Consider the following 11,958-nt stretch of genomic DNA (forward strand, 5'->3'; position numbering starts at 1 on the left):
TATGTTTCAGTCCGACCCTGATCTTATACAACCTGCGTCATCATATACTGCGTGAACATTTAGAATGAAACACGAAGGAAAACGAAAACTGATTATGTTCTGTTTGAGTGTGTCTCCACAAAACAAGTTCATAACTCACTGATGTTCGTATAATAGCTGAACATAACATTCACCCGTATGACAGCGGGTGTTTACTAACTAACTGCTTTTCGCTGTGATTTATTGTGTACATTTTCCAATCGTTTTGAGAAGTCCAAATGGATAAAATGCTAAATCATTCTATCTCACACAAAGCCTTTGTTCGGGTTGCGTGGGAATCAATCGGGTATGAAGCCTACAGAATACACTATTCTTCTTGAAGCCAAGATAACCGCCACTTTATGACTAAGGGAGGTAACTCATACCGGTGTGTAGTTTATCAGCTGTTTCGGGTACCCACAAAAGCGGAAGTTTTATATTTAGTAACACAAGTCACGGCTGAAATTGATCGAAAGGCCACGAAAACAAAGACAGTGTTGTTTGTTTAAAGTGATGAACTCCGCTGATAAACAATAGTGATTGACATCTTCCGATTCTCCTCCGTTTGATCGGTCAGCTCGTTAGTACTGATTGATGTACGTACAGCTGAAGAGACGCGAGCTGCAGGAGGAGATATGCCGCCAGCGGACAATGACACCTGTCATTTTCAATATCTGTTGTGATACACGGAAGTGATTGATCCACGGGATTTATCGAGCATATGAAAATAACAGAGGTAAAAATTACATTACTCGTACTATACCAATATTTGATTGATGGGTGAGGTGTTGTCATGTTCATATCCTGCACCACGCCGAAGTGATGTTTAACACTGTTATTGTGTATCCATGGAATAGCTTTAATAACTTCTGTACACATTGTTTGTAGTGGGCTATATACAGCCAGAAAGAGTGTTCACAACTTGTGGCCATGGTGATAGATATGGAGTTTGAAAATGTTGTCCATGAGATTATATACTTCCTTTTTAAACAGGTAAGATTCTCTTTTACATATGGGAAGTAAAACATTGAGCATGGACATCGGTATTTGCCCCTTTACGGACATAATTAGTGAACGTCATAAGCTGTGTCACATGGAATCTGGAGAGTACGCGTTGGTGCTTCTTGGGGTACTAGTATGTTGTTCAAATACTACCGGTAGCTTATTTCAGAGGCTTCTTTGTCCAGTTTAGTGTTACAACCAAGGACGGTCCTCTAGGCGAAGTGTGGTCAGAGACTGTACCACTGCAGGCGAAGTGTGGTCAGAGACTGTACCACTGCATGTGTGTTGCCGAATGTACACTGTAGCAAGTACTGTACAACACCACATGTCACATAACACCACACTGCTGGCAACCTAATGGACAAGAACACTAAGACATAGATCTAGTTTAATTTGTTTATGCTTGAAAGTTATCAAATTATTTTATTTTTAATTGACAAAAAATGTGCATGTGTTGACGAAATGGCTAAAACAGTGTCTCTCCCAAATCTACAGTATACTCTAATGAGTGGTGTTAGTGTCAAGCAAATCTGAGCATGTGTTTTTTCTTCCGGAACAGGGCTGACAAGACCATGGACGTCATGGACCAGGACCAGTTCCAGTTTGAGGCCACAAATCATGGGGATGTTCTGCTTGCAGGGCTGAGGCACCTGCGAGACAAGCACCAACTGTTTGATGTGACTCTAGTTGTGGACAAACTAGAGTTACCTGCACACAGGGTGGTGCTGGCCTCATGCAGTGACTACTTTAGGTACCTTTTCTACTGTGTTAAGGGACTTGCATGAATCCTCCTGTTGTTTTTCATGATGACTACCCATGTCTTGATCCAATTTGCTGTGATCATTCTGTAGAGGTTCCTGTATTCTCTCGTGCTTGGACATGTACAGTCAGGCTTTAAAAACTTTCATTGTCACTTAAATAAATAAATAAATATTTTGTTCAAATGCAGATAAGATTTCAGATTCACATCATGAATATCCTTGGAATAAATATGATAAGGAGAGACAAAGAAGTCTTAAATGTTATTGAATAGTGGATATTATATATATATTTTTAAAATATCTTTAAACCAAGAAATTGAAGAAACCTGAAAATCACTGATCTTAAGTAAACAGATCAAGCATGGAAACTGATAACAGTTCTCAAAGATGGTTAATTTTGTCTCATTCATTTTGGGGTAAATTTAACACCTTATGTCTAAATTTGTCAAACTGACACTGTTTGTTCATTTGATCAATATCTTTTATATTTATGATTACACTTAAAATCTGTTCTGGTTTTCAGAGCCATGTTCACCGATGGCCTGAAGGAATGCAGACAGCAGCAGGTTGTGTTAAATGGGGTAACTGCTCGTGGAATGAAGAATCTCCTGGACTTCGCTTACACATCAAAGAGTAACATTGATAGTGGTGGGTACTTTCAAGATATTTGGCAATCATTTTCATCAAATTAGTAAATATGTTATAAGTGGATATAGAGTATGCTGTTCTGCTTTAGCTGTTTCCAGATTGTCTTGGTTGCCAGGCTGGAACACAGGCAAAATGAAAAAGTGGAATATTTCAGGCTTATCCAGAAATTTGTTTATCTAACAAACAAAACAATTATTAACAATAGTAAAAACAAGCACATCAGTTGAATACATGTAGGAAGACTTTATCTTGAGTTGTCAATATTTCAGGCAGTTCACCCACTTGGTATAGTTGTATGTTTACCGTCTCCTGTGTTTCACACTCAGGTACTAACTGTTACTCCGAATGTAAGTGGAGTTATGACACCAATCATTAATCAAGTTTTTCACCTTGTTTCAGACAATGTGTCTGATGTGCTGGGTGCAGCAACCCATGTCCAGATTCTACCAGTTATTGATGCATGTGAGGATTTCCTGCGGTCACACTTGTCTCTGGACAACTGTGTGGATGTGGCTAGTGTGGCTGACCTGTACTGTCTGAAGCCCCTGCAGCAACACGTGCAGCAGTTTATCTGCAAACACTGGACCACCTTCACAATGTCCTCCTACTTCCACAGTATGGGCCAGCAGGCACTGGTCAATGTGCTGGCCTCAGGCTTCCCGGTTGACTGCTCCGAGCTTGATGTCCTCCTAGCTGTCCTCAGTTGGGTCAAGTACCGACCAGAGGAGAGACTGACTATGGCTGAGAACATCCTTGCACACATTCAGTTCCATAACATCCCGGAAGAGAGTCTGAAGGATGTGCTGGAGGACCAGGAAGGGAAGGAGGTGATTCTGGCAGTTCCCCTGCTTGGGAAAGATGCAAGCTAGCTTTCAGAAGGAGGCCAGGAATCATGGACTTGACATTGGTGGTTCTACAGTAAGACAGTCTATCAGCACACAGGTTCATGGGATTACAAATATGCGAGGTTTCCATAAAACAGTATTGGTGGCTGGCGGGTTCAGTGCTGATTCAGGAATGACCAATAATATTTGGTATTATCGAGAAGGAACTGACTCGGCATCTTTAAAGTATTTGACCAGAATACCTCACGTACCAGTGTAACTTTGGCATGGCTGTTCTCCACAACCAGCTGTATGTCATTGGTGGATGTTTTAATGATCAATTTGATGAAGTTATTCATCCCTATGGCTTCCGTTATGACCCTTCCAAGAGTGAGTGGGACAGTATAGCTCCAATGAATCATGAACGATGCCGATTTTATCTTGGGGTGACAGAAGGCTATCTTTATGCAATAGGGGGTGACCCACAAGCATCTGATCTTACTCTTGATGGAGCACCCTGTGAACGATATGACCCAGAAACTAATTCCTGGCAGGACATTGAGCCAATGCCTGGCAACCGGACCCAACATGCAGGCATTGCAGTAGGACAGTATTTGTATGTGTCAGGAGGCCAGCAGGAAACAGATGGGGAAATACTGAGTGATCTGCTGAGATATGACACCCACAGTAACACCTGGGACAGGTGCGCCTCACTACAGTCTCCACGTGTTGATCACACCATGGTCTGTTTCAGAGGTGAAGTTTATGTGATTGGAGGTTGGACCTATGACCAAACAAACCACCAAAGAGAGATGGTTTCTTCCATCGACTGTTATCATGCAGACTCTGACTCCTGGCTACAAGTGGCAGCTCTAAATGAAACACGTCTCTATGCAACATACACACTTTTTGACAGCTCAGTCTATGTCATTGGGGGATGGCAAGGGGGAGATTACCGCTGCAAAAGTAACTTTGTGGACTGTTTCGATCTGAAAATGAGACAGTGGAAGGACAAGAAGAAGCAGTCTCTGGAGATATGGGAGCATAATTCATGCAGTTTGTACCTGCCCAAACAGGTACAGCCCTGATCCTGTAACTCACTCCTGGTATCACCCTGCAGTCTGTACATGTCAAACTGGTACAGCCCTGACCCTGTAACTCACGCCTGGCATCTCTCTACAGTCTGTACTGGCCCAACTGGTACATCCCTGACCCTGTAACTCACTCCTGGTATCACCCTGCAGTCTGTACATGTCAAACTGGTACAGCCCTGACCCTGTAACTCACGCCTGGCATCTCCCTGCAGTCTGTACTGGCCCAACTGGTACAGCCCTGACCCTGTAACTCACTCCTGGCATCACCCTGCAGTCTGTACCGGCCCCACTGGTACAGCCCTGACCCTGTAACTCACGCATGGCATCTCCCTGCAGTCTGTACTGGCCCAACTGGTACAGCCCTGACCCTGTAACTCACGCCTGGCATCATCCTGCAGTCTGTACTGGCCCAAACTGGTACAGCCCTGACCCTGTAACTCACTCCTGGCATCTCCCTGCAGTCTGTACCAACCCGAACTGGTACAGCACTGACCCTGTAACTCACTCCTGGCATCACCCTGCAGTCTGTACCAACCCGAACTGGTACAGCACTGACCCTGTAACTCACTCCTGGTATCACCCTGCAGTCTGTACATGTCAAACTGGTACAGTACTGACCCTGTAACTCACTCCTGGTATCATCCTGCAGTCTCTACCGACCCGAACTGGTACAGCCCTGACCCTGTAACTCACGCCTGGCATCTCCCTGCAGTCTGTACTGGCCCAACTGGTACAGCCCTGACCCTGTAACTCACTCCTGGCATCACCCTGCAGTCTGTACCGGCCCAACTGGTACAGCCCTGACCCTGTAACTCACTCCTGGCATCACCCTGCAGTCTGTACTCAAACTGGTACAGCCCTGACCCTGTAACTCACTCCTGGTATCACCCTGCAGTCTGTACCGGCCCAACTGGTACAGCCCTGATCCTGTAACTCACTCCTGGTATCACCCTGCAGTCTGTACCGGCCCAAACTGGTACAGCCCTGACCCTGTAACTCACTCCTAACATCACCCTGCAGTCTGTACTGACCCGAACTGGTACAGCACTGACCCTTTAACTCACTCCTGGCATCATCCTGCAATCTGTACCAGCCCAACTGGTACACCCCTGACCCTGTCACTCACTCCTGGCATCACCCTGCAGTCTGTACCGGCCCAACTGGTACATCCCTGACCCTGTAACTCACTCCTGGTATCATCCTGCAATCTGTACCAGCCCAACTGGTACATCCCTGACCCTGTAACTCACTCCTGGTATCACCCTGCAGTCTGTACATGTCAAACTTGTAGAGCCCTGACCCTGTAACTCACTCCTGGCATCATCCTGCAGTCTGTACCGACCCAACTGGTACAGCCCTGACCCTGTAACTCACTCCTGGTATCACCCTGCAGTCTGTACCGGCCCAAACTGGTACAGCCCTGACCCTGTAACTCACTCCTAACATCACCCTGCAGTCTGTACATGCCCAACTGGTACAGCCCTGACCCTGTAACTCACTCCTGGCATCACCCTGCAGTCTGTACCTGTCCCGAACTGGTACATCCCTGACCCTGTAACTCACTCCTGGTATCACCCTGCAGTCTGTACCGGCCGAACTGGTACATCCCTGACCCTGTAACTCACTCCTGGTATCACCCTGCAGTCTGTACCGGCAAACTGGTACAGCCCTGACCCTGTAACTCACTCCTGGGATCACCCTGCAGTCTGTACATGAACTGGTACAGCCCTGACCCTGTAACTCACTCCTGGTATCACCCTGCAGTCTGTACCGTCCCAACTGGTACATCCCTGACCCTGTAACTCACTCCTGGTATCACCCTGCAGTCTGTACATGTCAAACTGGTACAGCCCTGACCCTGTAACTCACTCCTAACATCACCCTGCAGTCTGTACCGCCCCAACTGGTACATCCCTGACCCTGTAACTCACTCCTGGTATCATCCTGCAGTCTGTACCGGCCCAAACTGGTACAGCCCTGACCCTGTAACTCACTCCTAACATCACCCTGCAGTCTGTACCGGCCCAACTGGTACAGCCCTGACCCTGTAACTCACTCCTGGTATCACCCTGCAGTCTGTACATGTCAAACTGGTACAGCCCTGACCCTGTAACTCACTCCTGGTATCACCCTGCAGTCTGTACATGTCAAACTGGTACAGCCCTGACCCTGTAACTCACTCCTGGTATCACCCTGCAGTCTGTACCTGCCCAAACTGGTACAGCCCTGACCCTGTAACTCACTCCTGGTATCACCCTGCAGTCTGTACATGTCAAACTGGTACAGCCCTGACCCTGTAACTCACTCCTGGTATCACCCTGCAGTCTGTACATGTCAAACTGGTACAGCCCTGACCCTGTAACTCACTCCTGGTATCACCCTGCAGTCTGTACATGTCCTGGTACAGCCCTGACCCTGTAACTCACTCCTGGTATCACCCTGCAGTCTGTACTGGGTACAGCCCTGACCCTGTAACTCACTCCTGGTATCATCCTGCAGTCTGTACCGGCCCAACTGGTACAGCCCTGACCCTGTAACTCACTCCTGGCATCACCCTGCAGTCTGTACCTGCCCAACTGGTACAGCCCTGACCCTGTAACTCACTCCTGGTATCACCCTGCAGTCTGTACATGTCAAACTGGTACAGCCCTGACCCTGTAACTCACTCCTGGTATCACCCTGCAGTCTGTACATGTCAAACTGGTACAGCCCTGACCCTGTAACTCACTCCTGGTATCACCCTGCAGTCTGTACCTGCCCAAACTGGTACAGCCCTGACCCTGTAACTCACTCCTGGCATCACCCTGCAGTCTGTACATGTCAAACTGGTACAGCCCTGACCCTGTAACTCACTCCTGGCATCATCCTGCAGTCTGTACATGTCAAACTGGTACAGCCCTGACCCTGTAACTCACTCCTGGTATCACCCTGCAGTCTGTACATGTCAAACTGGTACAACCCTGACCCTGTAACTCACTCCTGGTATCACCCTGCAGTCTGTACATGTCAAACTAGTACAGCCCTGACCCTGTAACTCACTCCTGGTATCACCCTGCAGTCTGTACATGTCAAACTGGTACAGCCCTGACCCTGTAACTCACTCCTGGCATCACCCTGCAGTCTGTACATGTCAAACTGGTACAGCCCTGACCCTGTAACTCACTCCTGGCATCACCCTGCAGTCTGTACATGTCAAACTGGTACAGCCCTGACCCTGTAACTCACTCCTGGTATCACCCTGCAGTCTGTACATGTCAAACTGGTACAGCCCTGACCCTGTAACTCACTCCTGGCATCACCCTGCAGTCTGTACCATGTCAAACTGGTACAGCCCTGACCCTGTAACTCACTCCTGGTATCACCCTGCAGTCTGTACATGTCAAACTGGTACAGCCCTGACCCTGTAACTCACTCCTGGTATCATCCTGCAGTCTGTACCGACCCAACTGGTACAGCCCTGACCCTGTAACTCACTCCTGGCATCATCCTGCAGTCTGTACCGGCCCAACTGGTACAGCCCTGACCCTGTAACTCACTCCTGGTATCACCCTGCAGTCTGTACATGTCAAACTGGTACAGCCCTGACCCTGTAACTCACTCCTGGTATCACCCTGCAGTCTGTACATGTCAAACTGGTACAGCCCTGACCCTGTAACTCACTCCTGGCATCACCCTGCAATCTGTACTGGCCCAACTGGTACAGCACTGACCCTGTAACTCATCCTGGCATCACCCTGCAGTCTGTACCGGACTGAACTGGTACAGCCCTGACCCTGTAACTCACTTTTGGTCTCACCACACAGAATTAGCAGTAGACAATCCAGTGTTCAGAATCATGGGACGATGTTGTTAGTTACTGTTTGTTTATTGTTTAAGTATTTATGTTTTAATTTATGCCTTAACTGATCTGTTACGGTAACTACTCTGCATGAAGTGTTTTCAAGTTGTTGGGGAACTTCACTATGTTCATGGATGACTTGTCTCATTGCCACTCCACTATGGAAGTGTTCCTGTTACCTCAGCATGCAGGGATACAGAGGTCTGCAGGCATGGACACGACTGCCAGCAGGAACAAGTCTCAGTTTTGATACACAGTTTAGTTTGGAATTTTGATAAACGATTGTGAGATTGATATAATTTTTAATGCATTTTATTATTACATTTTACTTAACCCTGTGTTTTAGAAAAAGCTTTTACCTCAAAGGTAAAACTTACATTTTTATATTTAAGAGTTGTTGGACTGGCTGAGTCAGCAGTTGATAAGTGATACACTTGCTCCTGTGTGTAGGACTTCATTGTGTTACCTCGTCTACATAAAAGTGGTAAAGTGCATCAAATAATGCCATATTTATCCTCATAATGCATCCGACTTGGTATGGAAGGACGTATAATAATCAACACCCTTGTATAGGTCTAATACATGCTATAAGTTACAGCATCACATTCCCTTGAACATACAGCACATAGCTTCTGCTTCAGTATGTATGTAGCCTGTATACTTTAGAGATAATATTGTGTTTTGCTTCACCAAAAGTGTTTTGCAGATAGATAGGAATGGTCCCCATATTGTCCACAAATATAAATGCTGAAAAGGGCAAACGTGATTGGTAGAATTCCACCCAATTCTGCAAATATTCTGACATGATTTATTGTCTTTTTCGGAGAAATGATTTTTTGTAAATGTGTACATGACTGTTGGTTGATTATCAACACATCTTAATACAGTTAAGTCTATTCCATTTGGACATGGAAGGGCAGGTGTTAATCAGCAACAGCTTCAGAATGGTCTGTTTCGCCAGTTGTCAGTGTGTCACAGAACCTGCTTACTTTATGATGGCATGAAACATTGCAAAATATGACAAAACACACAATGAGTTTCTTCATCCGTATGTACCTGAGGACAGTTGATGTGAAGCTGTTTGTCTGCTGAAGATGTATTTCAGTACTTGTGGCAATGCAGAGGAAACTTCTTATTTGATCCCTTCTGTTTCATTGAAGTCAATGATTGGTAGAAATATTCCAACACAACATGGAACTTGTATTGGAATATAGCAGATGTATTTATTTCTTGATTCACATGTGTGTTTATACCTAAGTGATTATCTATCTGCATGCTCAGCTAGGAGAGATGTCTTGTAGTGTTAGTGTCCATGATATCCCAACTAAATGAATGTTGTAGTGTTATGGATTCACCCATGATGCAAGTTGTTTGCACATGGCATAAACTGTATTACCAGTTGAATGGCCGGCCACATTATCGCTTCACTGAGTTAAATAAGAAGGTAATGCTCTAATTTTGTTGCACTCTGGTTGTAGACTCTTATACAGCCATCTGTGGGGGAACAGTGCTAGTTACAACAGCCGCCCATACTGGAGACATTGGATATACTGATTCATTATGAAAGTCCAGTTTATAATCTATTAAACGTTGTTGGAGTGGAGGGGTAGCCTAGCGGTAAAAGCATTCGCTTGACACACTGAAGATCCGGGTTCAGTTCCCATTTCTGGTGTCCCCCGCCGTGATATTGCTGGAATATTGCTGCAACTGCGGTAAAACCATACTCATACCATAACATGACAAGCAAACACTTTAACCACTAAGCTACCCCACTGCCCCCTCAGACCATTAAATGTTGAACGTTTCTTGCTATGTTAATGTTCAGGGAGGATCTTTTGCTTCCTGTTTTACTGAAACAATGAAGTGTAATTTATACTTTACCCTTGAATAAACTGTAACTTCATAACCTGACCAAAATACCAGATAGTGTGCCACCTTGACAGTGGTAATATAGATTATGTCATTGTTACTTGTCCACTACAATAGAGCATGGACATTTCTGTTGTGCTTGTGTTCCCTGTTTACAGTGTAGTGGCATCCTGACTTTGTAACTTATTCATCTCTACATAACCAGAAGCCAGACAAGCTGCTTCAACATCTACATCTAGGTTCATAGTGTTGCCCCTCCAGAATCTATACATGACATCTCACAGAATGTGTTCATCTTCCATTGAAATCCTTTTACAGCTATTTTTCATTAAAATATATTCTCAAATAATTGTCCTTTATTATTTTTCATCTCACCTTGACATGCCACGTTGAGCTTATGTCATGTGCTTTATCCCCCTGGCATGTAAAGCGGGGGATATAGTCAACGCCTGGTCCGTCTGTCCGTCCGTCCGTCCGTAATCATTTTGTTTCCAGAGCATAACTCAAAACCGTTAAATATTTTTCAACAAAAATTGGTAGATATATCAAACTGAACCTTAAGTTGTGCCTTTTGCTATTTGCAGATTTTTGGCATTTTTATTTTGCCCGGTTTCCATGGAAACGATTCGGACTTAGTCCCAAAAGGGAGGGGTGTACAGTGGGTGGAGCATCAGTAGTACGGGCGTAAAGTGGGTGGAGCATCTCAGCACGGAGTTTACAGTAGGTGGAGCTTCAGTAGCACGAGCGTAAAGTGGTAGGAGCATCTCAGCACGGAGTTTACAGTAGGTGGAGCTTCAGTAGCACGAGCGTAAAGTGGGTGGAGCATCAGCAGTACGGAGTGTACAGTTGGTGGAGCAACTCAGCACGGAGTTTACTGTAGGTGGAGCTTCAGTAGCACGAGCGTAAAGTGGGTGGAGCATCTCAGCACGGAGTTTACAGTAGGTGGAGCTTCAGTAGCACGAGCGTAAAGTGGGTGGAGCATCAGCAGCACGGAGTGTACAGTCGGTGGAGCATCTCAGCACGGAGTTTACTGTAGGTGGATTCGATTCGGACTTAGTCCCAAAAGGGAGGGGTGTACAGTGGGTGGAGCATCAGTAGTACGGAGTGTAAAGTGTGTGGAGCATCTCAGCACGGAGTTTACAGTAGGTGGAGCTTCAGTAGCACGAGCGTAAAGTGGGTGGAGCATCAGCAGTACGGAGTGTACAGTCGGTGGAGCAACTCAGCACGGAGTTTACTGTAGGTGGAGCTTCGGTAGCACGAGCGTAAAGTGGGTGGAGCATCAGCAGTACGGAGTGTACAGTTGGTGGAGCAACTCAGCACGGAGTTTACAGTAGGTGGAGCTTCAGTAGCACGAGCGTAAAGTGTGTGGAGCATCTCAGCACGGAGTTTACAGTAGGTGGAGCTTCAGTAGCACGAGCGTAAAGTGGGTGGAGCATCAGCAGCACGGAGTGTACAGTCGGTGGAGCATCAGTAGCACGGAGTTTACTGTAGGTGGAGCTTCGGTAGCACGAGCGTAAAGTGGGTGGAGCATCTCAGCACGGAGTTTACAGTAGGTGGAGCTTCAGTAGCACGAGCGTAAAGTGGGTGGAGCATCTCAGCACGGAGTTTACAGTAGGTGGAGCTTCAGTAGCACGAGCGTAAAGTGGGTGGAGCATCAGCAGTACGGAGTGTACAGTCGGTGGAGCATCAGCACGCACAGGAGGAGCTTTACTGTAGGTGGAGCTTCAGTAGCACGAGCGTAAAGTGGGTGGAGCATCAGCAGTACGGAGTTTACAGTAGGTGGAGCTTCAGTAGCACGAGCGTAAAGTGGGTGGAGCATCAGCAGTACGGTAGGTGGAGCTTCAGAGCGTAAAGTGGGTGGAGCATCAGCAGTCGTAGTGGAGCTTCAGTAGCACGAGCGTAAA

The 11,958-nt window shown here is 46.3% G+C and overlaps 1 protein-coding gene across 1 annotated transcript; it reads left to right on the forward strand.

Moving 5' to 3' along the window:
• The first annotated feature begins 427 nt into the window (after window positions 1-427).
• LOC124261967 (kelch-like protein 26) lies at window positions 428-5,185 on the forward strand. The gene is given in 6 exon segments (XM_046696331.1): window positions 428-754; window positions 1,580-1,771; window positions 2,305-2,429; window positions 2,829-3,289; window positions 3,321-3,523; window positions 3,525-5,185. Coding segments are annotated over 5 exon segments (1,785 nt in total). The 5' UTR covers window positions 428-754; window positions 1,580-1,592; the 3' UTR covers window positions 4,342-5,185.
• The last annotated feature ends 6,773 nt before the right edge of the window (window positions 5,186-11,958 follow it).

The sequence above is a fragment of the Haliotis rubra genome, unplaced genomic scaffold, assembly GCF_003918875.1.
Source record: "Haliotis rubra isolate DU_JTF1 unplaced genomic scaffold, ASM391887v1 Scf12, whole genome shotgun sequence".
Taxonomy (NCBI): Eukaryota; Metazoa; Mollusca; class Gastropoda; order Lepetellida; family Haliotidae; genus Haliotis; species Haliotis rubra.